The sequence below is a fragment of the Osmerus mordax genome, chromosome 4, assembly GCF_038355195.1.
Source record: "Osmerus mordax isolate fOsmMor3 chromosome 4, fOsmMor3.pri, whole genome shotgun sequence".
In the NCBI taxonomy this organism is placed as follows: Eukaryota; Metazoa; Chordata; class Actinopteri; order Osmeriformes; family Osmeridae; genus Osmerus; species Osmerus mordax.
This window is the reverse complement of record NC_090053.1, coordinates 14,223,254-14,241,589: the sequence shown is the minus strand read 5'-3', so window position 1 is coordinate 14,241,589 and position 18,336 is coordinate 14,223,254. Positions and strand designations below refer to the sequence as shown.

At 40.9% G+C, this 18,336-nt stretch overlaps 1 protein-coding gene and 1 long non-coding RNA gene across 2 annotated transcripts; both read left to right on the top strand.

Annotated features, from left to right (window-relative positions):
* Positions 1 to 5,761: 5,761 nt before the first annotated feature.
* Positions 5,762 to 6,426, top strand: LOC136941847 (uncharacterized). Its single transcript, XR_010876557.1, has 3 exons — positions 5,762 to 5,882; positions 5,999 to 6,107; positions 6,230 to 6,426. It is a non-coding gene; the product is annotated as an uncharacterized lncRNA (long non-coding RNA).
* A 5,016-nt stretch (positions 6,427 to 11,442) lies between these two features.
* Positions 11,443 to 13,295, top strand: LOC136941578 (putative nuclease HARBI1). The gene is made up of 3 exons (XM_067234117.1): positions 11,443 to 11,490; positions 12,738 to 12,849; positions 12,922 to 13,295. Exons 1-3 carry the CDS (start codon positions 11,443 to 11,445, stop codon positions 13,293 to 13,295), a joined length of 534 nt encoding a protein of 177 aa, XP_067090218.1.
* The last annotated feature ends 5,041 nt before the right edge of the window (positions 13,296 to 18,336 follow it).

The window sequence follows — 18,336 nt, the reverse complement described above, 5'->3', positions numbered from 1 at the left end:
TTTCTTTGCAGTTTTTGGTGGTTTTCAGCGAGACAAGACAGAAAGATTAAGGCATTGTTAGAATTGTAGTTTTACTGTAGTATAGTTGTTAAATATTTTATATAGCTCTAAAGTTTTTAATAGTTCTTGTTTAGCTAGTGTTCCGACATAGCTCTACTGTAGGTTTGTTGTGTAATCTTTAGCGTAGCTTATGTAGTGTAGTTTACAGTAGTGTTTTGTATATTTAGCATAGACTAATCAATTGTTTTATAGTATCAGTGTTCTGTACAGTAGTTTTATTGTAGGTTTTGTATTTAGGTCTAGCGTTAGTTGAATATACTCAATATTTTAGCTAGTCCAAGTTAGTTGCTACGGCCTAGCTTGCAATTCCTGTACAGTACTGTACAGTGACCAACTGACAACTGACCAACACCAATCGACAACAATTGCCAGGTGAGTAGAGCTAGCCTACACGGGTGTATGCGATGTTATTACGTTAAGTATTTACGGTTAATGTGGAAATGAACTGACACTTATTTCAGAGCTTGATGAGATATATTATGAAACCCAAAAGGGCACTGATTTGATATTTTGTGAGGCTTTTTCTCAGGAGAAAAACAGGAGAAATAAGCCATAATCTCGTTTTGGTTTCATACATACCCCATTGTTGACTACGAGAAATGCATGAGACATTTTGAGAGCTCTTTTCTAATTTTATTTTCCTCTGGGCTCTCTCCTCACTCTCTACAGATGTGGACCCTAGTTTGAGCAAATCCTGCATGACTCCTTTCCAGGGGTGTCGTTAGACCATTTGGCACCCTGGGGCACGTGCCCCAGTATAAATATGCTGTGCCCCAGTAAAATCTAAAGTTTTATTTTTAACAATTTACTTTTAGTCAGTGCATTAATTTAGGTTGATAATCCGGGAAAAAAATTACGCAGTATCTCAACGCTTGTAAAATGAAAGCAGTTTAACCGAAAACTCAAACCGACGCATGTCAGCGAGCTCTTCTGAGCTTGCCAAATAGCCACTGCAGCACACACACAGAAGTCCAGGGGCCTAATGTATAAACGTTGCGTACGCACGAAAAGCTTGCGTACGGTGGTTTTCACGCACACGGTGTGATGTATAAAAATGTACTTGACGTGAGAATGTGCGGGCCGTCACGGAGACCTTTGAGCAGACGTGAGAATGTGCGGACGTCCGCAAAGTCTTGTCTGGCTAGCCAGCTGTCAATGTTAACATACCTTATCTTACGATACTGACAGTAACCTTTCGAATACAATATCATAACTGACAGATGAATATTAATGCAACAATTAAACATAAATCTAGCTACTAACATAGCCTTATGTGAGAAACAACTTACCATTCACGCGTGCTCATCCCGAATGACTACTCTCGTTCAAATTCATTCCTCATTGGTGTCGACGGAAGTGGCTGGATTTAAAGAGTGCAGTAAACAATTGTCGCGTTGTTTACATAATTAACCCCTTCTGATCCATGATGACTGTGTTCACACACGAAAACAATATTCACTGCATTTACATTTAACTACTTTAATGTTTAATTCTAATTACTTAATGATTACATGAAAGTAAAATAAATAACAATGATTCTCTTGTATGAAAGTATTATACACTTAACCAAAGATCACTTTTCATGTGCTATTAAAGTACTTGGTCAGAGCTTACTGTTGTATAAAAAACGCAATTGCGAGATATAATGCAGCCTACAATAATATATGTACATACTGTTACTATTGGTACTTTTACTTCTAATTAATCAACCAGAATGTTAGTGCTAATGCATTTACTTTGATACATATCTGCTATTTCTGTCAACTTTCTGTAATATCGGCAGACGTCCCCGCTCTTCCTCCTGCAGCCAGACAGCTATTCACTCAATTAAGGTGATAAAGGTTCTTTAAAAATAAGTTATACATAGTTAAATGTTTAAATGTGAAGGCTTCTTAGTGTCCAATCAAATGACTTGGTCAGTACCAACTAAACTATACATGTCACTGCCCTTTAGTGATTCACTTCCACTGTGTGTTTTAGAACTCTTGGCATTTGTCAATAATGGCTGAAGAGTATTCAGAATATAGTGTGACTTCAAACATCCGGCGAAGGTGTACTGCAAACGTGGCTTTCTGATTTCTGACATCCATCCAACACGAGCAGTCTACTGTAGAAGATACCGTTATTCTTCAATCTAATGAGGCTTCAGAGGAAATGTCCAGTGATCAAGACTTTGAGAACTGGACAACAACATCAACAAACAACTGTTTGTTGATGCATCAATGGACAGTGCAGGTTTAGAAGAAGGTGGACAGCAGGGTGAAGTTGATGATGAGATTGATAATGAGGGTGAAGATGTTGAGGAGATGGTTGACGAGGAGGTTGAAAGTCCAACAGACCGTTTTAAAGGCTACTTGGTCAATTGGGCTCTTGAATATGGAATAACATTAGTTGCATTAACAGCCCTGCTTTTGATTCTGAGGTTCCATCATCCAACCTTGCCAAAAGATGCAAGGACTCTCCTTAATACCAACAGAGGCTACATAATTGACAGGATTGCTGGTGGCACTTTTTTTTACTTTGGTATTTTAACCCTTCAGAAAATCTGACACTTATTTCAGAGCTTGATGAGATATATTATGAAACCCAAAAGGGCACTAATTTGATATTTTGTGAGGCTTTTTCTCAGGAGAAAAACAGGAGAAATAAGCCATAATCTCGTTTTGGTTTCATACATACCCCATTGTTGACTACGAGAAATGCATGAGACATTTTGAGAGCTCTTTTCTAATTTTATTTTCCTCTGGGCTCTCTACTCACTCTCTACAGATGTGGACCCTAGTTTGAGCAAATCCTGCATGACTCCTTTCCAGGGGTGTCGTTAGACCATTTGGCACCCTGGGGCACGTGCCCCAGTATAAATATGCTGTGCCCCAGTAAAATGTAAAGTTTTATTTTTAACAATTTACTTTTAGTCAGTGCATTAATTTAGGTTGATAATCCGGGAAAAAAATTACGCAGTATCTCAACGCTTGTAAAATGAAAGCAGTTTAACCGAAAACTCAAACCGACGCATGTCAGCGAGCTCTTCTGAGCTTGCCAAATAGCCACTGCAGCACACACACAGAAGTCCAGGGGCCTAATGTATAAACGTTGCGTACGCACGAAAAGCTTGCGTACGGTGGTTTTCACGCACACGGTGTGATGTATAAAAATGTACTTGACGTGAGAATGTGCGGGCCGTCACGGAGACCTTTGAGCAGACGTGAGAATGTGCGGACGTCCGCAAAGTCTTGTCTGGCTCTGTAACATGGCAAATTCTAACTGAAAAGTGCCGAAACTCACCAAACATTACAAAATAAAGTTTCCACTACAGTTACTGTCATACGTCTATGACGTTGACTATTCAAAAAACATAAAAATAAAAGTTTGATCATTAATGTGGATGATCACATCAAGATGCCAAAACAGGAAATGCTATATAGGCCTAGTGTTTAACCCTTGTGTTATCTTCGGGTCATTCTGACCCATCAGTCATTGTGACCCACCGTCGTATTGCGACAAATTTACCTCATACAAAAACAAAGTGAAGCATTTTCTTTTAACCGTTGGGCTGTCGCAGACCCCCCACATTGCAAAGGTTACAAAATTATTTTTTATTTGTTTTTGTATTGGGTAAAACTGGGTAAACACAACGATGGTTCGTTATGAACCTTTGGGTCATGTGACCCGAAGGCAGCACGAGGGTTAAGTTCAATATCTAGCACACTCGACAAACTTTGGCAGAAACTCACAAATAGGTATACGTTGAAATTACAACTAAATTTTGATGGGCTTCCTCTTTGCCCATATTGGGACTGATCCAAGGATTTAACATTAAGAAACCCTTTTTGATTGCACTTTTTGGTGGAACATTTAAACCTAATTCATTGGCAGAGTATCTAAAAGATTTGGTGAAAGAAGCTAAACAACTGCACTCTGGCTTTACATTTAAAGAAAAACAACTCTTTATTACTATTAGTTCTGTAATGTGCACGGGCTTTCATCAAAGGTATCAAGTCACACTCAGGCTATGCTGGGTGTGATAAATGTACAGTATATGGTGTGCATTTTCAAGGTAGAATGACTTTTCCTGAGACCAAATGTGCCCTGAGAACCGATAGTAGCTTCAATGCACAGTCAGATGAGGAACATCACAAGGAGACATCCCCACTAAGCATACTTAATTTTGGTATGGTAACAGCATTTCCCCATGACTACATGCACCTTGTATGTCTTGGAGTGACAAGAAAACTGTTAGAGCTATGGACTGGCAGCATTGGTCCACTTCAATCCCGGTTATCATCTCAGAGGGTCACTCAGTTGTCTCAACATCTACTTAACTTAAAAAGCTATATTCCCTCTGAGTTTGCAAGAAAGCCTAGGGTTGTTGCTGAAAGACACAGGTGGAAGGCTACTGAATTCAGACAATTATTGTTATACACCGGGCCGGTTGTGCTGTACAACCTTTTGAGTGAACCAGTGTACAATAATTTCATGCTCCTTTCAGTCGCAATATCAATTCTTGCTAGTCCTTCACTATCTGTTCAGATGTGCTGTTTTGCTAAAACTTTGTTAGTGTCTTTTGTAGAACACTTTGGCCAGCTTTATGGGGACAAGAATTTGGTATACAATGTGCATGGTCTGATACATCTAAGTGATGATGTGCAACAACACGGTCATCTTGATAATATCTCGGGTTTCCCTTTTGAAAACTTCTTAGGTCAAATAAAAAAAATGATTAGAAGTCCACACTTTCCTGTGGCACAAGTTATAAGACGGATATCAGAGTTGGAAAATTCAACCTCTGATTGTTGTAGTGACATTTCTCACCCTAAGGTGAAAAAATATCACAATGAGTGTCCTATCCCACAACATGTTACCAGTACAGTCAGTGAATACAAGGAAATATATCTTGCATCAAGGTTGTCACTGGAGACCTAGCATCAAAAGCAAAGACAGTATAGGTTTAGTTAGAAATATAATTTGCATAGAAGGGGACCACTATGTTGTGTATAATGAGTTCACTTCTGTCACAGACTTTTTTGACTACCCAGTTAAATCCTCACAGTTGGGAGTCTTTCTTTTGTCAGATATGTCTTCAAACTTGAAATGTGTCAAGGTAGATGAAAGCCTTGTAAAGTATGTGCTCTTGCCATTTTGTGGGCATGCCACTTCTTCACTTAGTGGAAGGTTAACAGATGAAATCTGTACCGGTAGTCCAATAGATATTGGCAGATACTTGATTGTATTTGACTATTATATGTAAAACATTTTGGATGCCAGGACTTTTTTTTTTGTAATATGGAACCAGACCTTACCCAAATGTTTTTAAAGTTTGTGAATAGTGTTTACAAATACTACAACAATATTTGTGTGAAATTGGTGTTTAACTATTATAAATACAAATGTGTCTTTACAAAGGTGCATGAGTGTGTCTAAAGTCATTCATGTCATATTTAAGGGATCTACACTGCAAACCTTTGATTAGCCTATACATAAGTCACCAACAAGCATGGGAAAGTAAAACATGTCTTTCAAATAATCATAAAACACATAGGTACATGTTTTCACCTACCACATCCTACACAATCTAGTGAGCTAATTGTGGAGTTAATAAATATGCTAATTCATTCTCAATGTACACAGCATGTTTCACATTGTGGACTTTATCTCTGCGGAGAAGAAGGAAACCAAAGTTGTGCCTTCATCATGGGTCCAGGATGGCATGAGCTACTGGCCGCCTTATTCCTCCACAGAACGCTGCACAAGTGCAGTGAAACGTCAAGAAACACCTGACGAAACATGGGGTCTGTTTGATGTGAACATCAGGTACACAAGAGGTGAGTTAAACTTATATTTCCAGTCAACTACCGGTAATTATAAGTGACATCAACCTACTGAGACAATATGCATCTGCATTCTAAACACAGCACGTTATTAAAATATTCTCTAACAGACACATATGAAGAGGCTCGCCATAAGCTTCCTATGGCTGTGGTTCAATCTGATCTGCAGACAGAAGAGGAGGAGGATGACCGTCCTGCATACATGAAGAGAAAAGGAAGGTATATCAACTAACAACTTAATTTGATAAGAAAAACCTTTCAGTGGATAGGCTAAATATCAACATGAATGTACTTCACTGGTCATCCTTACAAGTTCAATAACCTTATATTTTGAACATCAGGGGCAGAAATACGCAAATATTCAGTGACACTGAAAGTGAGGATGAACCAAGTGCCAAGTTTCCACGGAAGGACCGGTCAGTCACCTCTAAAGGTTTGCCACCTGCACCTGTCTTTAGACCTCCAGAGGACAGAAGAGAGACACCTGGGACCTCCAATACACAAACAAGGACTGAGCCAAACATTCAACAGCAGCTATGCGATCGTAAGTGTTACTGTGGCTCCCACCAGAGGTCTGAAACTGGTGGTGCGAAAATTGTATTCCCCTGACCCACTGGAACATAATTCAGGGATCTTAAATTGTATCAAAAGTTTGGCTTTAGATTACCACTGGGTGGTCTTTAGATTACCGCTGGTGATGTTTTCTGATTGGCAGTTAACTCTGTTTGACTCGAGACAACTATTACCTTAGCAGACATCTTCCCTCGGTATGTATTCTGCCCTTGTGGTGCGCTTCTATGCAGAGCTAGACAGGTAGCTAACACTCAAGATCTCAAGTAATTACAAGGCTTGACTTTAGATGTTTACTGAAGATTCTTGATATTTTTGTAAAACTGAAAATACAAACAGGAATGGAAGCATACATTAGTACACAAACACAATGAGACATGCTAGCAAAGGAACATGAAGAAACAGCTTACTGCGAATGTATGTAAAACAGAAGCACTCTCTCACATTCGATAATATGGAGGAGTCAGGTGGCTGAGCGGTTAGGGAATCGGGCTATTAATCTGAAGGTTGCCAGTTCACCCTGCTTGCCTCGGGGTTAATGTCCCTGTACTGTAAGTAGCTCTGGAAAAGAGCGTCTGCTAAATGACTAAATGCAAATAATAAGCGTATACAGAGAGCTAGCTACGAAATGTTAACCTAGCTGCTTGGAGTGTGTCCTGACAAACACATTATCAACAGAAATAATGTTCTGCTAACTGAAAATATGCCCCCCAAAACGTAAATAAGCTTGACGTTTATTTAGTGGAAAATTGCTCATTCATAAAAAGCTCGATGGTAGCGATCATTGTCAGTAACAACGCAAAATGCGATATAGCCCTGTGTGGAGAAGCTGCCCCGGTAAATTGTAGGCCTACTACTATGGTACACTACTGCTGTGTTCGTCTTGGTAGCGATTGCGTTGGTTGAATTGGATTTAACGTTCCGTTGTACGGTTTAGGCTGAAATTTATTATTTTCATGAACAGATTGACAAAGTTTAGGCTGTGGCAATGAAGTTCAGGTTAGTAGTTAGATAGACTTTTGATTTAAGTAAGGGAGTGCCGAACATGTTCTGTCGCCCTTTGACTTCCTAAACAGCTGTCTAGATGTTTTTGTAGTGTCTCGCGTAGGCTACAGCGTTCCAGTGATACACTGGATTGAAACCACAGGTAATGATAATTTCACCCACAAATCGTTTACTTGTAATCTAATGTCATAATAAATCCTACAACGAAAATGTATATGTGAGGAATGTTTATTTTAACGATTGAAAACAAATACATCATAGACCACTGTAGTATGTGTTGCCCGGGCAACACAGGCTAATGTCATGATGCTAATACTTCAGTGAAATAGTAGACTACTGTTTCCGAAAGTAGATGTACTTCCTTAATAATATCAGCTTATATTGTACATTACACATCACCATTGTGTGTCATATCACAAAGTAAAATGAGTAAATAGTTATCACCCTGGCCTCTTTTCTTGTGGCGTTTCTGCAGCTGCCTTGCAGTAAAGCTATAGTTAGCCTAGCTATCCCCCAAGTTAACAGATGCGAAACAAATGTTCTGCCAAAGGTAGTCACGCGTGTTTTCGTGACGTTAGTGACGCAGTGACGTTAGTAACGTCAGTGACTGTGGCTAGCAAATTAGCCACCGTTAGCTTCACTTTTCGCCACAAAAACTTAACTTAAGCCCAAACCATGCAACGGAACGTAAATTCCAATAGAAGCAACTCAATCGCTACCAAGACTAAACTTTTGACACCTACGTTGTCTATGTAGGCCAAATATTGACTGAGTTTTAGGGGGGCAAAAAGAATAATAATAATATATATGTGAGAGAACAAAGGTTGTGCCCTTGCCGAAGGCAAAGCACACCCAACTAGAGAGGGTACAATTTCTGGGGAAATTGTAGGGTGTGCTTGCTTGCGTCGGTTACACAGGGGTCCGTTTTTAAATGACATTTTTACAAATGATATTTCTGTATATTTTATATAAAAATGCATACTTATTATTTATAAAGATTACATAGATTTAAAAGCATTTTTTCTTTGCTGCTCATTTACAACTGAAAATACGAGTGAAGTGTAGAATGAACAGTACACTGGTTTGAAACCACAGGTAATGGTAATTTTACCAACAAATCGTTTACTAATGTCAGAATAAATCCTACAACGAAAATGTATATTTGAGGAATGTTTATTTTAACGATTGAAAACAGATAACGCTACATTATAGACCACTGTACTATGTGTTGCCCGGGCAACACAGGCTAATGTCATGATGCTAATACTTCAGTGAAATAGTAGACTACTGTTTCCGAAAGTAGATGTACTTCCTTAATAATATCAGCTTATATTGTACATTACACATCACAATTGTGTGTCATATCACAAAGTAAAATGAGTAAATAGTTATCACCCTGGCCTCTTTGCTTGTGGCGTTTCTGCAGCTGCCTTGCAGTAAAGCTATAGTTAGCCTAGCTATCCCCCAAGTTAACAGATGCGAAACGAATGTTCTGCCAAAGGTAGTCACTCGTGTTTTCGTGACGTTAGTGACGTTAATAACGTCAGTGACTGTGGCTAGCAAATTAGCCACCGTTAGCTTCACTTTTCGCCACAAAAACGTAACTTGAGCCTAAACCATGCAACGGAACGTAAATCCCAATAGAAGCAACTCAATCGCTACCAAGACGAAACTTTTGACACCTAGGTTGTCTATGTAGGCCAAATATTGACTGAGTTTTAGGGGGCCAAAAAGAATAATAATAATATATATGTGAGAGAACAAAGGTTGTGCTCTCGCCGAAGGCTTGAGCACACCCAATTAATAACATCACAGTTTCAACCCAAACAAATTAAACGAAGGAAGGCAGCACAGTATGCCTGTGCCATTAATTGTATATAGCATTATATACAAGCATAATAAGTTATCCCTTACCCCACCAGGAAAAGCTCCAGATTCAAATTTGGATGAAGTTCCAGATTTGACCGACCTTCGACTTCCAATGTCCTCGCTCGAAGATTTGAAGAGAGTTGAGGGACAACTTTCAGACCAAGGCATAAAAAAGAACTTGCTATGTAACCAAAACATTATAAACTGTCACATGTATTGATGAAAAGTAATCAACCCACAATCTGACTGAGTAGGCTACAATTCATAAGCTTTCTTCAAATTGGTGATATAATCATCATATACATTTTTTGTTTTTCAGACCGCATATTTGGGACTGTCTGGAGGGATGACCACCAAGGAGAATGTGTGGAGAATCCTCGCAAAGCTCCTTACAAATGCCCTGGCCATGAAAATTAATTGGAGAGGGGCCAATGGGAAACAGGCCTTTGAACCTCTTGCCTTAAAAAGTGTTGTCATCGGTAAGAGTTTCATGACCACTGGCTGGTGCAGACACACAACGTCACAGAAATGTTTATTTAAAGATCCTGAAAAGAAAATTCCATGTTTTGCTTCTAAGAACATTATATACGTGTGAAATGAGTTCCTGAAAGCATGTGCAAAGCACTAAAACTTTGTCGCACTGAAATGTGGAGTTAAACCGAAGAACAGTTTCTCTTCCGTTTACAGATCAGGTTTTAATGGGCGGAGCCAAAAAATGCCCTATCTACGTCATTTCGCCCCATCTACGTCAGATCACTGAATGGCTCCTCCTGCTGTACTGCTTACATCAGCTAGCTAGCTAGCTTCAGGATGTCTCCCAACACCCGCAACTGCATCTTCCCTGGATGCAAGAACTCCAGCTGCACTGCAACTCCATTTAAGTTCCCTGTTGATAATGAAAGGAAAAATAGGTGGATAGATTTTGTGAAGAGCCACGCTCATGGAAAGCTTCGGATAAACTCCAACAGCCGCCTCTGCGCCACTGACCATTTCACGGCGGACAGTTTTAACATGGACCAGAGACAGACGGGGTTCACAAACACACGGCTTCTCTTGCAGCGCGGAGCTGTACCGAGCATCGCCCCCCCGGCCGTTCATCCTCCGGTCGCACCTAGACCATCCACTGCCGCCAGCAGTTCATCACTAATTAGTGCAAACCGCTAACTTGATATTAGGCTACTCGGTGTAGAATGATGGTATTTTGGTGAAATGGTAACTAATGTGCTAGAAGTAGTTGGAGAGCTCACTGTCTGCTGTCTCTGCTGTAAATGTTTACTCCTGTGTTACAGCTCGGGGGAATATTTCATTTATATGCATCTGTATGTTTCACTAATTGAACAAATACATTCTAATTCAATACTGTTTTGTTCGGCTTGACGTAGCGTCCATTATCTGGGTTGTAGGTAGCTTAATTGAGAGAAGCGGTGCCTTCCAGCGAGGGGGCCGAGCTTCAGCTCCTTCAGGCGACACGCCCCCCCCACTCTCGAACAGAGAAGACTGATGATTTTCTTACGATTTCAAAGCCTAATTTAACATACTTGTCAGTGTTTTTTTTTCATTCGAATTTGGATGGGTAGTTAATAACACATTATTCTGTGGTGTGGTGAACTTGAAACTCGTTTTTATTTCCACCTTACAGGATATTTAAATCGAACAGGCTGATGTTTTGATTGTCAGCAAAGGAAATTCATAATAACAACACAGTTTATATGACAACACAGTTTCTGTGGAAGAAAGAATATAATGAATGGGAAATATTTTACAAAGGGCCCTTAATTAAAAAAATTATAATAAGGGATATCCATTGACTATGAGTAGTAATATTTCAGGGACTATTTGAATACATGTTAAATGTTCTCTCTTTCTAATAAGGTTCTGTGCGTCGTAACCATTCCGGGGCCTGTACTACGAATCAAGATTTGGCGTTAGCGAGGTAACTTCAGGTTCAATCCAGGGTTTTCTGTACTACGACGGAGGATCACTTGTTACCGGGGTAGATCGCCATGGTAACACATGCTGAACGGCTAACCTGGTCGGGAGCAGGTTAAGTTGGAGATCAGAGATCAACCGGTATAAAAACCCCGCCCACTGACTCATTCTTGAGAGGATAATGGCGTCACCGTTCGTGGAAAACCCCGTGGAGCTTGGTGCGCGGATAGTGAGAGGTGCGCTCAGAAGAGCCAGAACTTTTAGAGACCGGCAAAACCCGTTGGCATTCCATGATGACCATCTTTATGAAAGATATAGATTTTCAGCTGAGGGAATGACCTATCTTTGCCAGCTTCTTGAGCCGTATGTTGCAAATGCGACACATCGAAGCCGTGCGCTCACAGTCCCACAGACTGTATGCGTAGTGTTGCGGTATTTCGCAACGGGTACTTTCATGTACAGTGTGGGTGATGCGGAGAACCTTAAGGCCGAATTATACTTCTCCGACTCCGTTACGGACAGACTGACGGACGGAGTCGGACGGATTGATTGAATTTATAGTACTCCGAAGGCTGTGGGTGCTGAAAACCATTCACCGCCAGAAGAGTAGGTGGCACAACGTTTTTTTGTAAGTCGTCATCGAGTGTTTATTTACCTACGTTATCGAGAAGTCGGAGCAAATGTACAAATTAGCCGTTTCATCAATAAAATACGCACATTTTCAGCAACTACACTGCCCATTTCTCGTCACATTTTAATTCAGATGCTGATTTACATGTACTGTTTAGCTGAAATATGAATTGTAAAAACTTACAGCAATGGCGGTCAAAGGATTCTGTTCGTCCTGTTTATCACTGCAACCCCGCCCCTGACGCAAGCGGTTCTTAATACGGACCAATCACAGCCAAGGGGTATCCGTAAAATGACGGACGGACAGACGGATAGTCAGGAAAATCAGGAGGTGCACGTAGAGCTCTCCGAGGGGCTCGGAGAGGGCACGGAGAGGGAATTCCTCGTCGGAGAGGGCGTTCCCTGTGTCCGTATCCGTAAAAACGTAGAAGTATAAATCGGCCTTTAGTAAAAACACGTTCTGCCGCGCTATTCGCAAGGTGGTGCTTGCTCTAACGGCACACGTGGACACATTTGTTGTGTTCCCAGGGCACCTGCCCACGCAGACAATAAAAGAGGGCTTTTATGAAATAGCAGGTAAATATTCCCTTAAATTTAAACTTCATCTATAAATAATCTTGCATATGAAATATATATATATATATAATAATATTGAAATTCATCAAACTCTTTAGGCTTCCCAAGGGTGATTGGGGCAATCGATTGCACCCATATCCCCATTGCTGCAGGACAGGCTACACATGTTTGGTCATACTGGTAAAGGAGGAGTCCTTCTAATGCACATTGATGTTTCCCTCACGTTAATGTTGTTATGTGGATGGATTCTAACACAAGATTATTTTGCAGATGACTTGTGACCATCAGTGCTTGGTGACCAGCATTGAGGCAAAGTGGCCTGGGTCAGTCCGTGACTCCCAGATATTTAGGGAGTCTGCACTGTGCCACAGACTAGAGCAAGGTATGGCAATTGTAACTAACATTTTGTATTGCATTTTGTTATACCGATTATGCTAATATAAATTTTCTTCAGGGCTCTTCAGTGGATTGCTGGTAGGGGACCAAGGGTATGCCTGCCAGCCCTTTTTGATGACCCCCTATCCGGACCCCAACACACGGCCACAGAATTCTTTTAATGTGGCCCTCAACCGAACAAGGGTCGAGATAGAGATGACCTTTGAGATCCTGAAAGCACGCTTCAACTGCCTGCGTGGCCTCCGAGTGGCCCCAGACCGGGCTTGTCAAGTGGTGACAGCCTGTGTCGTGCTCCACAATGTGGCCTCCATAAGAAGGGAGAGAGCCCCACCTGTCAGCCAGCAACCCCCAGATGTAGTAGACCCCATCACCCTCGACTACCCTACTGGCAGGGCCGTGAGAGACGCTATAACGCGGCAGTTTTTTGTTTAAGGGGAGACAGGCTAAGCCATTTTTCTTTACATTTAGTCATGTAGCGGCATTCTTTACCCTTTACTTTTCAGTTGGGCTATTTTGGTTCCATAGCATTTGAGCTATGTATATTTTATTTGTGTCCTTGGACAAGGCACTTCACCCTACTTGCCCTGGGGGAATGTCCCTGTACTTACTGTAAGTCGCTCTGGATAAGAGCGTCTGCTAAATGACTAAATATAAATGTATTTAATGTTGCCACCATATTCGGATTATGGAGTGATGAAAGATATCCAGAGTGCCCTCTGTAGAAACTTTGGACTCTTAATATGGTGACAAAATGAAACAAGGATTTGCATTCTGTCTTCATCCAATGTTCTGATTTCCGTGCTGGAAATGTATGCAAATTATATTATATTTTACAACTTAATGCATCATTTGCTCATTGAAACATACATTTACAGGACACTAGTATTGAAAACAATATTTGACCTAATATTAGTTATCAACTGGGGAGGTTTCATGTTGATATGTTATCCCTATTCACTGGGGTGTCTCCCCTTAACCCTTTTGTATTTGGGTTGCTTTGACCCATTTTCTAATAATTTCCATATCAGAAATTGGGGTTTCTTTCAACCAAAACATTTCAAACCAAAAAGAACAACGTGTATGGTACCATGCAATGCTCTTCACAAGTTAAATAAATGATTTCACTACTTTCATAGAATTTTGATGTTTTTTTACATTTATTTCAATTTTCACAAACAATAAATAGAACATTGAAAGAAAGAAATTTTGAAAACCCCCTCAAAGGACTAAGGCACAAAAGAAATCTTTGGGGACAAGCCACAAAAAAGGTATAAAAAGTCCAAAACCTAGAAAACAAAATGCATCCTCCTCATGCGTTCTCCCTTTCCTAGGAACACAGAAAAAGATTGTCAGTGTAACTGTAAGTTGATTGTAAGTCATTCATACATTCAGTCATGTACTACCTTCTCATACTGAAGTTTCTCAATCTCCAGCCTTGTTTTTTTTATTAATAGTCTTATGCTCAATATCGAGCTCCAGGGTCCTCTTGTAGAGGGCCCTCACATTGTCTGCTCCAACCTGAAACAAATAAAGAGCATTGTCCCTTTGCAATGCACACTTGGAGAAAGTTGAAGGTGTCCATTTGACTACTGTGTTTCAAGGTTCATTGCTTACCCCATGTCTTTGGCTTGACCTTGAGGTGGAGGCCCTAGGCTCAGGGGGAGGAAGAAGTCCCTCTTCCTGCTGAGTTTAACACCAAAGCAATTTAATCAATTGAGTCATATTTGAAATGAGCAATTTAAGGACTTGTGTCTCATGTTCTGACCACCACCTTTAGCAAGTCATTACAGACACTTCAATCACAGCCACACGTTCACACCCTCTCAGCATCTGTGTTGGAAGTGGTAAAAAACTGAAAAGCGTACCCCCAAAGCGTTCTCTGAGCAGGCGTTCTCATCTAGGGCCTCCACCTGAGAAAGTGAATGTCATATTTGATCAATATTCAGCAACCACATATGGCATACATACTGGCGTATGACTATTAGTTTCACTGTTACCTCTGTATGGCACCGTGGGATGACAGTGGGTGGTGGCAGCAACACCACTGTATTTCCTTTCACTACAGAGAACAGTAATACATTTCACTCCTACAATATTCATAAATAATTGTTGAATGAACATGGTCACATAGATTACTTGAAACATACCCTGTACATATGCCTGGGTGTCGGATATGCTGCCACCAGGGTCTGAAGAGATGCCCCCTTCCATTCCTTCCATTATGGGGCGACCCTGATTGCTGGAGAGGGCCAGCTCCTCGGTAGGAGTGAAGTCCTGTGGAGGAGGGCCCCCTCCAGTTTCTTCACCTCACTTTTCTTCCTGTTGGCTGCAAGCGATTTAATTGTTCTATAGGCCCTTTGTACATTTAGTATTTTAGCAGACGCTCTTATACCAATATCCTACAAAAGGGACTGACTCAGGCAACTCAGCCTTGTACTTGTTGGCCTTAACATATGTGCAAGTATTGCCTACTGCTACTTACCGGTTTGAATGATGTTTTTATATTTGTTTTTTTATTTGCTCCCAGGACCGTTTAGCACTGGCAGGGTTGCAACTAAAATATTACAGCAACTTAAGTTTAACGTTATGGAACGCACAAGTGTAATTATGTAACATCTTGTGCCTGGGCCAGTGATATCAATAAGTCATGTAACGTACGCATTAACAGCGTCTGCAATTTTCTGCCAGCTTTCTCTCCTTGACTTGGCAGCCGCGACGGTGTTACTCTTTGCCTGTATTGTATGTTTGTGCGTTTGCTAAGTTTCCATAATTATCGTTTGCTCCTCCTGAGTAAAATATGCGGCTCTTGTTCTGTCCATGTTTGCGATTGGACATACGGTGAAAACACCGCCCTTTTATGTGTACGCGCACGTCTCTAGATTGGAAAGATCTGGGTTGAGTAACAGTGCGTTCACACTGCAGCGGAGCGGGCGGCGCGGGGCGTCGGCTTGCAAGTTGGATTTTCTCAACTTTATGTAAACGAGGAGCGTGAAAACGCTAGCGTTGGCCAATCGGATTGGTTTCTTGTTTCTTGTAACGTAGCAACCGTTGGTCATGATAAACATTTCTAGGTTTCACAATTTCAAGATGCAGGAGAAACTTTTCGTATGTGTCTGCACACCCAGTTCTGTTCAGAACAAAGTTACTAATGTGATGAGCCTGAATTTAAAGATTACATTAAACTAATAATGCATGGTGCATGGTTGCCGATGTCGTCAGTGTTCCTAGTGTGTTTTTATAGCCTACTTTTAAATTCAGTCTCGTCACATTACGTGACTGTTCTGTGCCACTGCTAGCTCGCTAGCCCAGCCTACAAACGACTGGTTGAGTGACCGGTGGCGTAACATGTATTCTACTGTAATCTTGCACTAGTAAAATCTTGCACTTACATAAATGTTGTGTAAACGTGGTATTTTGATCGATATTGTGAGTACATGAACCCAAATCTGCACGCTTGGCCATGACTACAACAGTGACCTTAGAGAACTACAACTCTGTATTAACTTGTCTAACACGCCCCCGAGCGTGGTGTACTGTGGGAAGGCAAGCGATGCAGAGCGTTAAAAAACACTGCAGTGTGAACGCAGCGTTAGAGAGATGATAACCGCCGTCGTGATACCACTTATCGTGATTGCGATTGTTACGCTTCACGTAGCAGGGTAACTGAAAGTGATCCAGAGCATGTTGATCTTGATTCGTAGTACAGGCCCCCGGAGTTCCTGATGCGGAAATAGAAAAGTACATCAAGCAATGGATGCAGCTATCCCCAGACAGAGATGGAGGAAGAAAAAGGAGAGAGCGAGGGAGAAGTGACCAGACCGAAGAGTGATGCACATCCCAGAATACCTGGCACAGCTTTACAAAATAGATTGTAAACCCAAAAATAATTTTTTTATTCAATTAGGCTAGGCCTATGAGTTTTTCCTTTTTAAGTAGCCTAGTATTATCGATACTTTGTGAAAGGAAATTGATCAGCGTTAAAAACGTTGTGGATTGGGATGAATTTGTAGGCCTGTGTCAAATGAATAATAGTAGCGTAATATTTTATATAAAAAATCCACATATGGGTCATTTAAATTTAGTTAAATGTCCATCGGGCCGCTTCTGGGGGGATTCTGGTGAGATGCTGGCATTGTCGGTTATATTCCGGTACACGGAATCGGCCAGATTTACATGGGCCGATTCTGGGCGGTCATTCATTTTGATTCCGGCCCGAGTCCGTCAGCCGATTCTGTGCCGATTCATTAAGTTCTGGCTGGCCGGAAAAGGGCCGCTTCTGGGCCGATTCCTCCCTGCTAGCTGGGGGAACCAAACACTCGACGGGCTGTGATGTTTGTCTATGAGAAGATCCCTGTGCAATTCGACCCTCAATTACACATTGGCTCGAACCATTTCACCAAGGAAACTTTTGAATGAAAACCTTGGACAATTTAAAGAAGGATTTGCTAAGCCGCTGTTGCTGAAAAGAGGTGCTGTTCCAACCGTATGCTCATCACAAACGCAAGCTGTAAGTATTATTTTGTCGCTAACAGTTAGCCTATTAGCAATGCTAACGTCTCCTGTATTCAACATAGGTAGAATGCTAAATATGTTTCTAAACACATTAACATACCTTACTTGGCAAATGACTCTAGCTAGACTAGCTGTAGTCGGCATTAGAAGGGAAGCTTCCGAAAAAATAGCCAGAAAACGAATAGCAGTCTAGCCTATTACTAACGCCTGTCTAGATTATCTATTTGAAAGAACTGGAGAAAGGCAGGTGCTAGATACAGGATACGTTAGCATTGCTAATAACTTATCGACAAAATAATACTACAGCTTGCGGTTGTGATGAACATAAGGTCGGAACGCACCTCTTTTCAGCAACAGCTTCATAGCAAATCCTGCTTTACATTGTCCCAGGTTTTCAAAACCGTCCTTGGTGAAATGCTTTATGCAAATCATGCCCGTCTAGTCAATGTTAGCTAGACTAGCTCATCTGCTTTTTATTTACGCTGATTTGCAAGGAATGCTAGAACAGCTAGATAGCGAAAACACCTAGACTGTATGCATGTAAACTAGTTTAGCTTGCTAACGCAAAGGCATAGGTATAATGTGTGATGATTTCGCCTAGTTTATTGGCAATGATTTAGCCTAGTTTATTGATGGAACAAACTTAATTGAATATCGATACACAACATTCCTCCCCCTTTACTTTTAAATCCCCATAAGTGAAAGTAATATTCACTGTATTTATTATTCTCTTTTACAGTCTTAAACCTTTAAGAAACTTTATTTTCATTTGAATAAAACAGTCCCTTTTACTTGTAACAATGTTATAAAATAACATTTACCCAATTAACAAAATACAATTTCCTGAACTAGGGAAAGAGGGTAGACTGCCTCAATTCCCAGACTTAACCTTGGGGTGTATTCTACCCCACTGTTGGAGGTTAGTCTCTAGACTACAGGTTCAATCTGTCAGGGGGTTGTT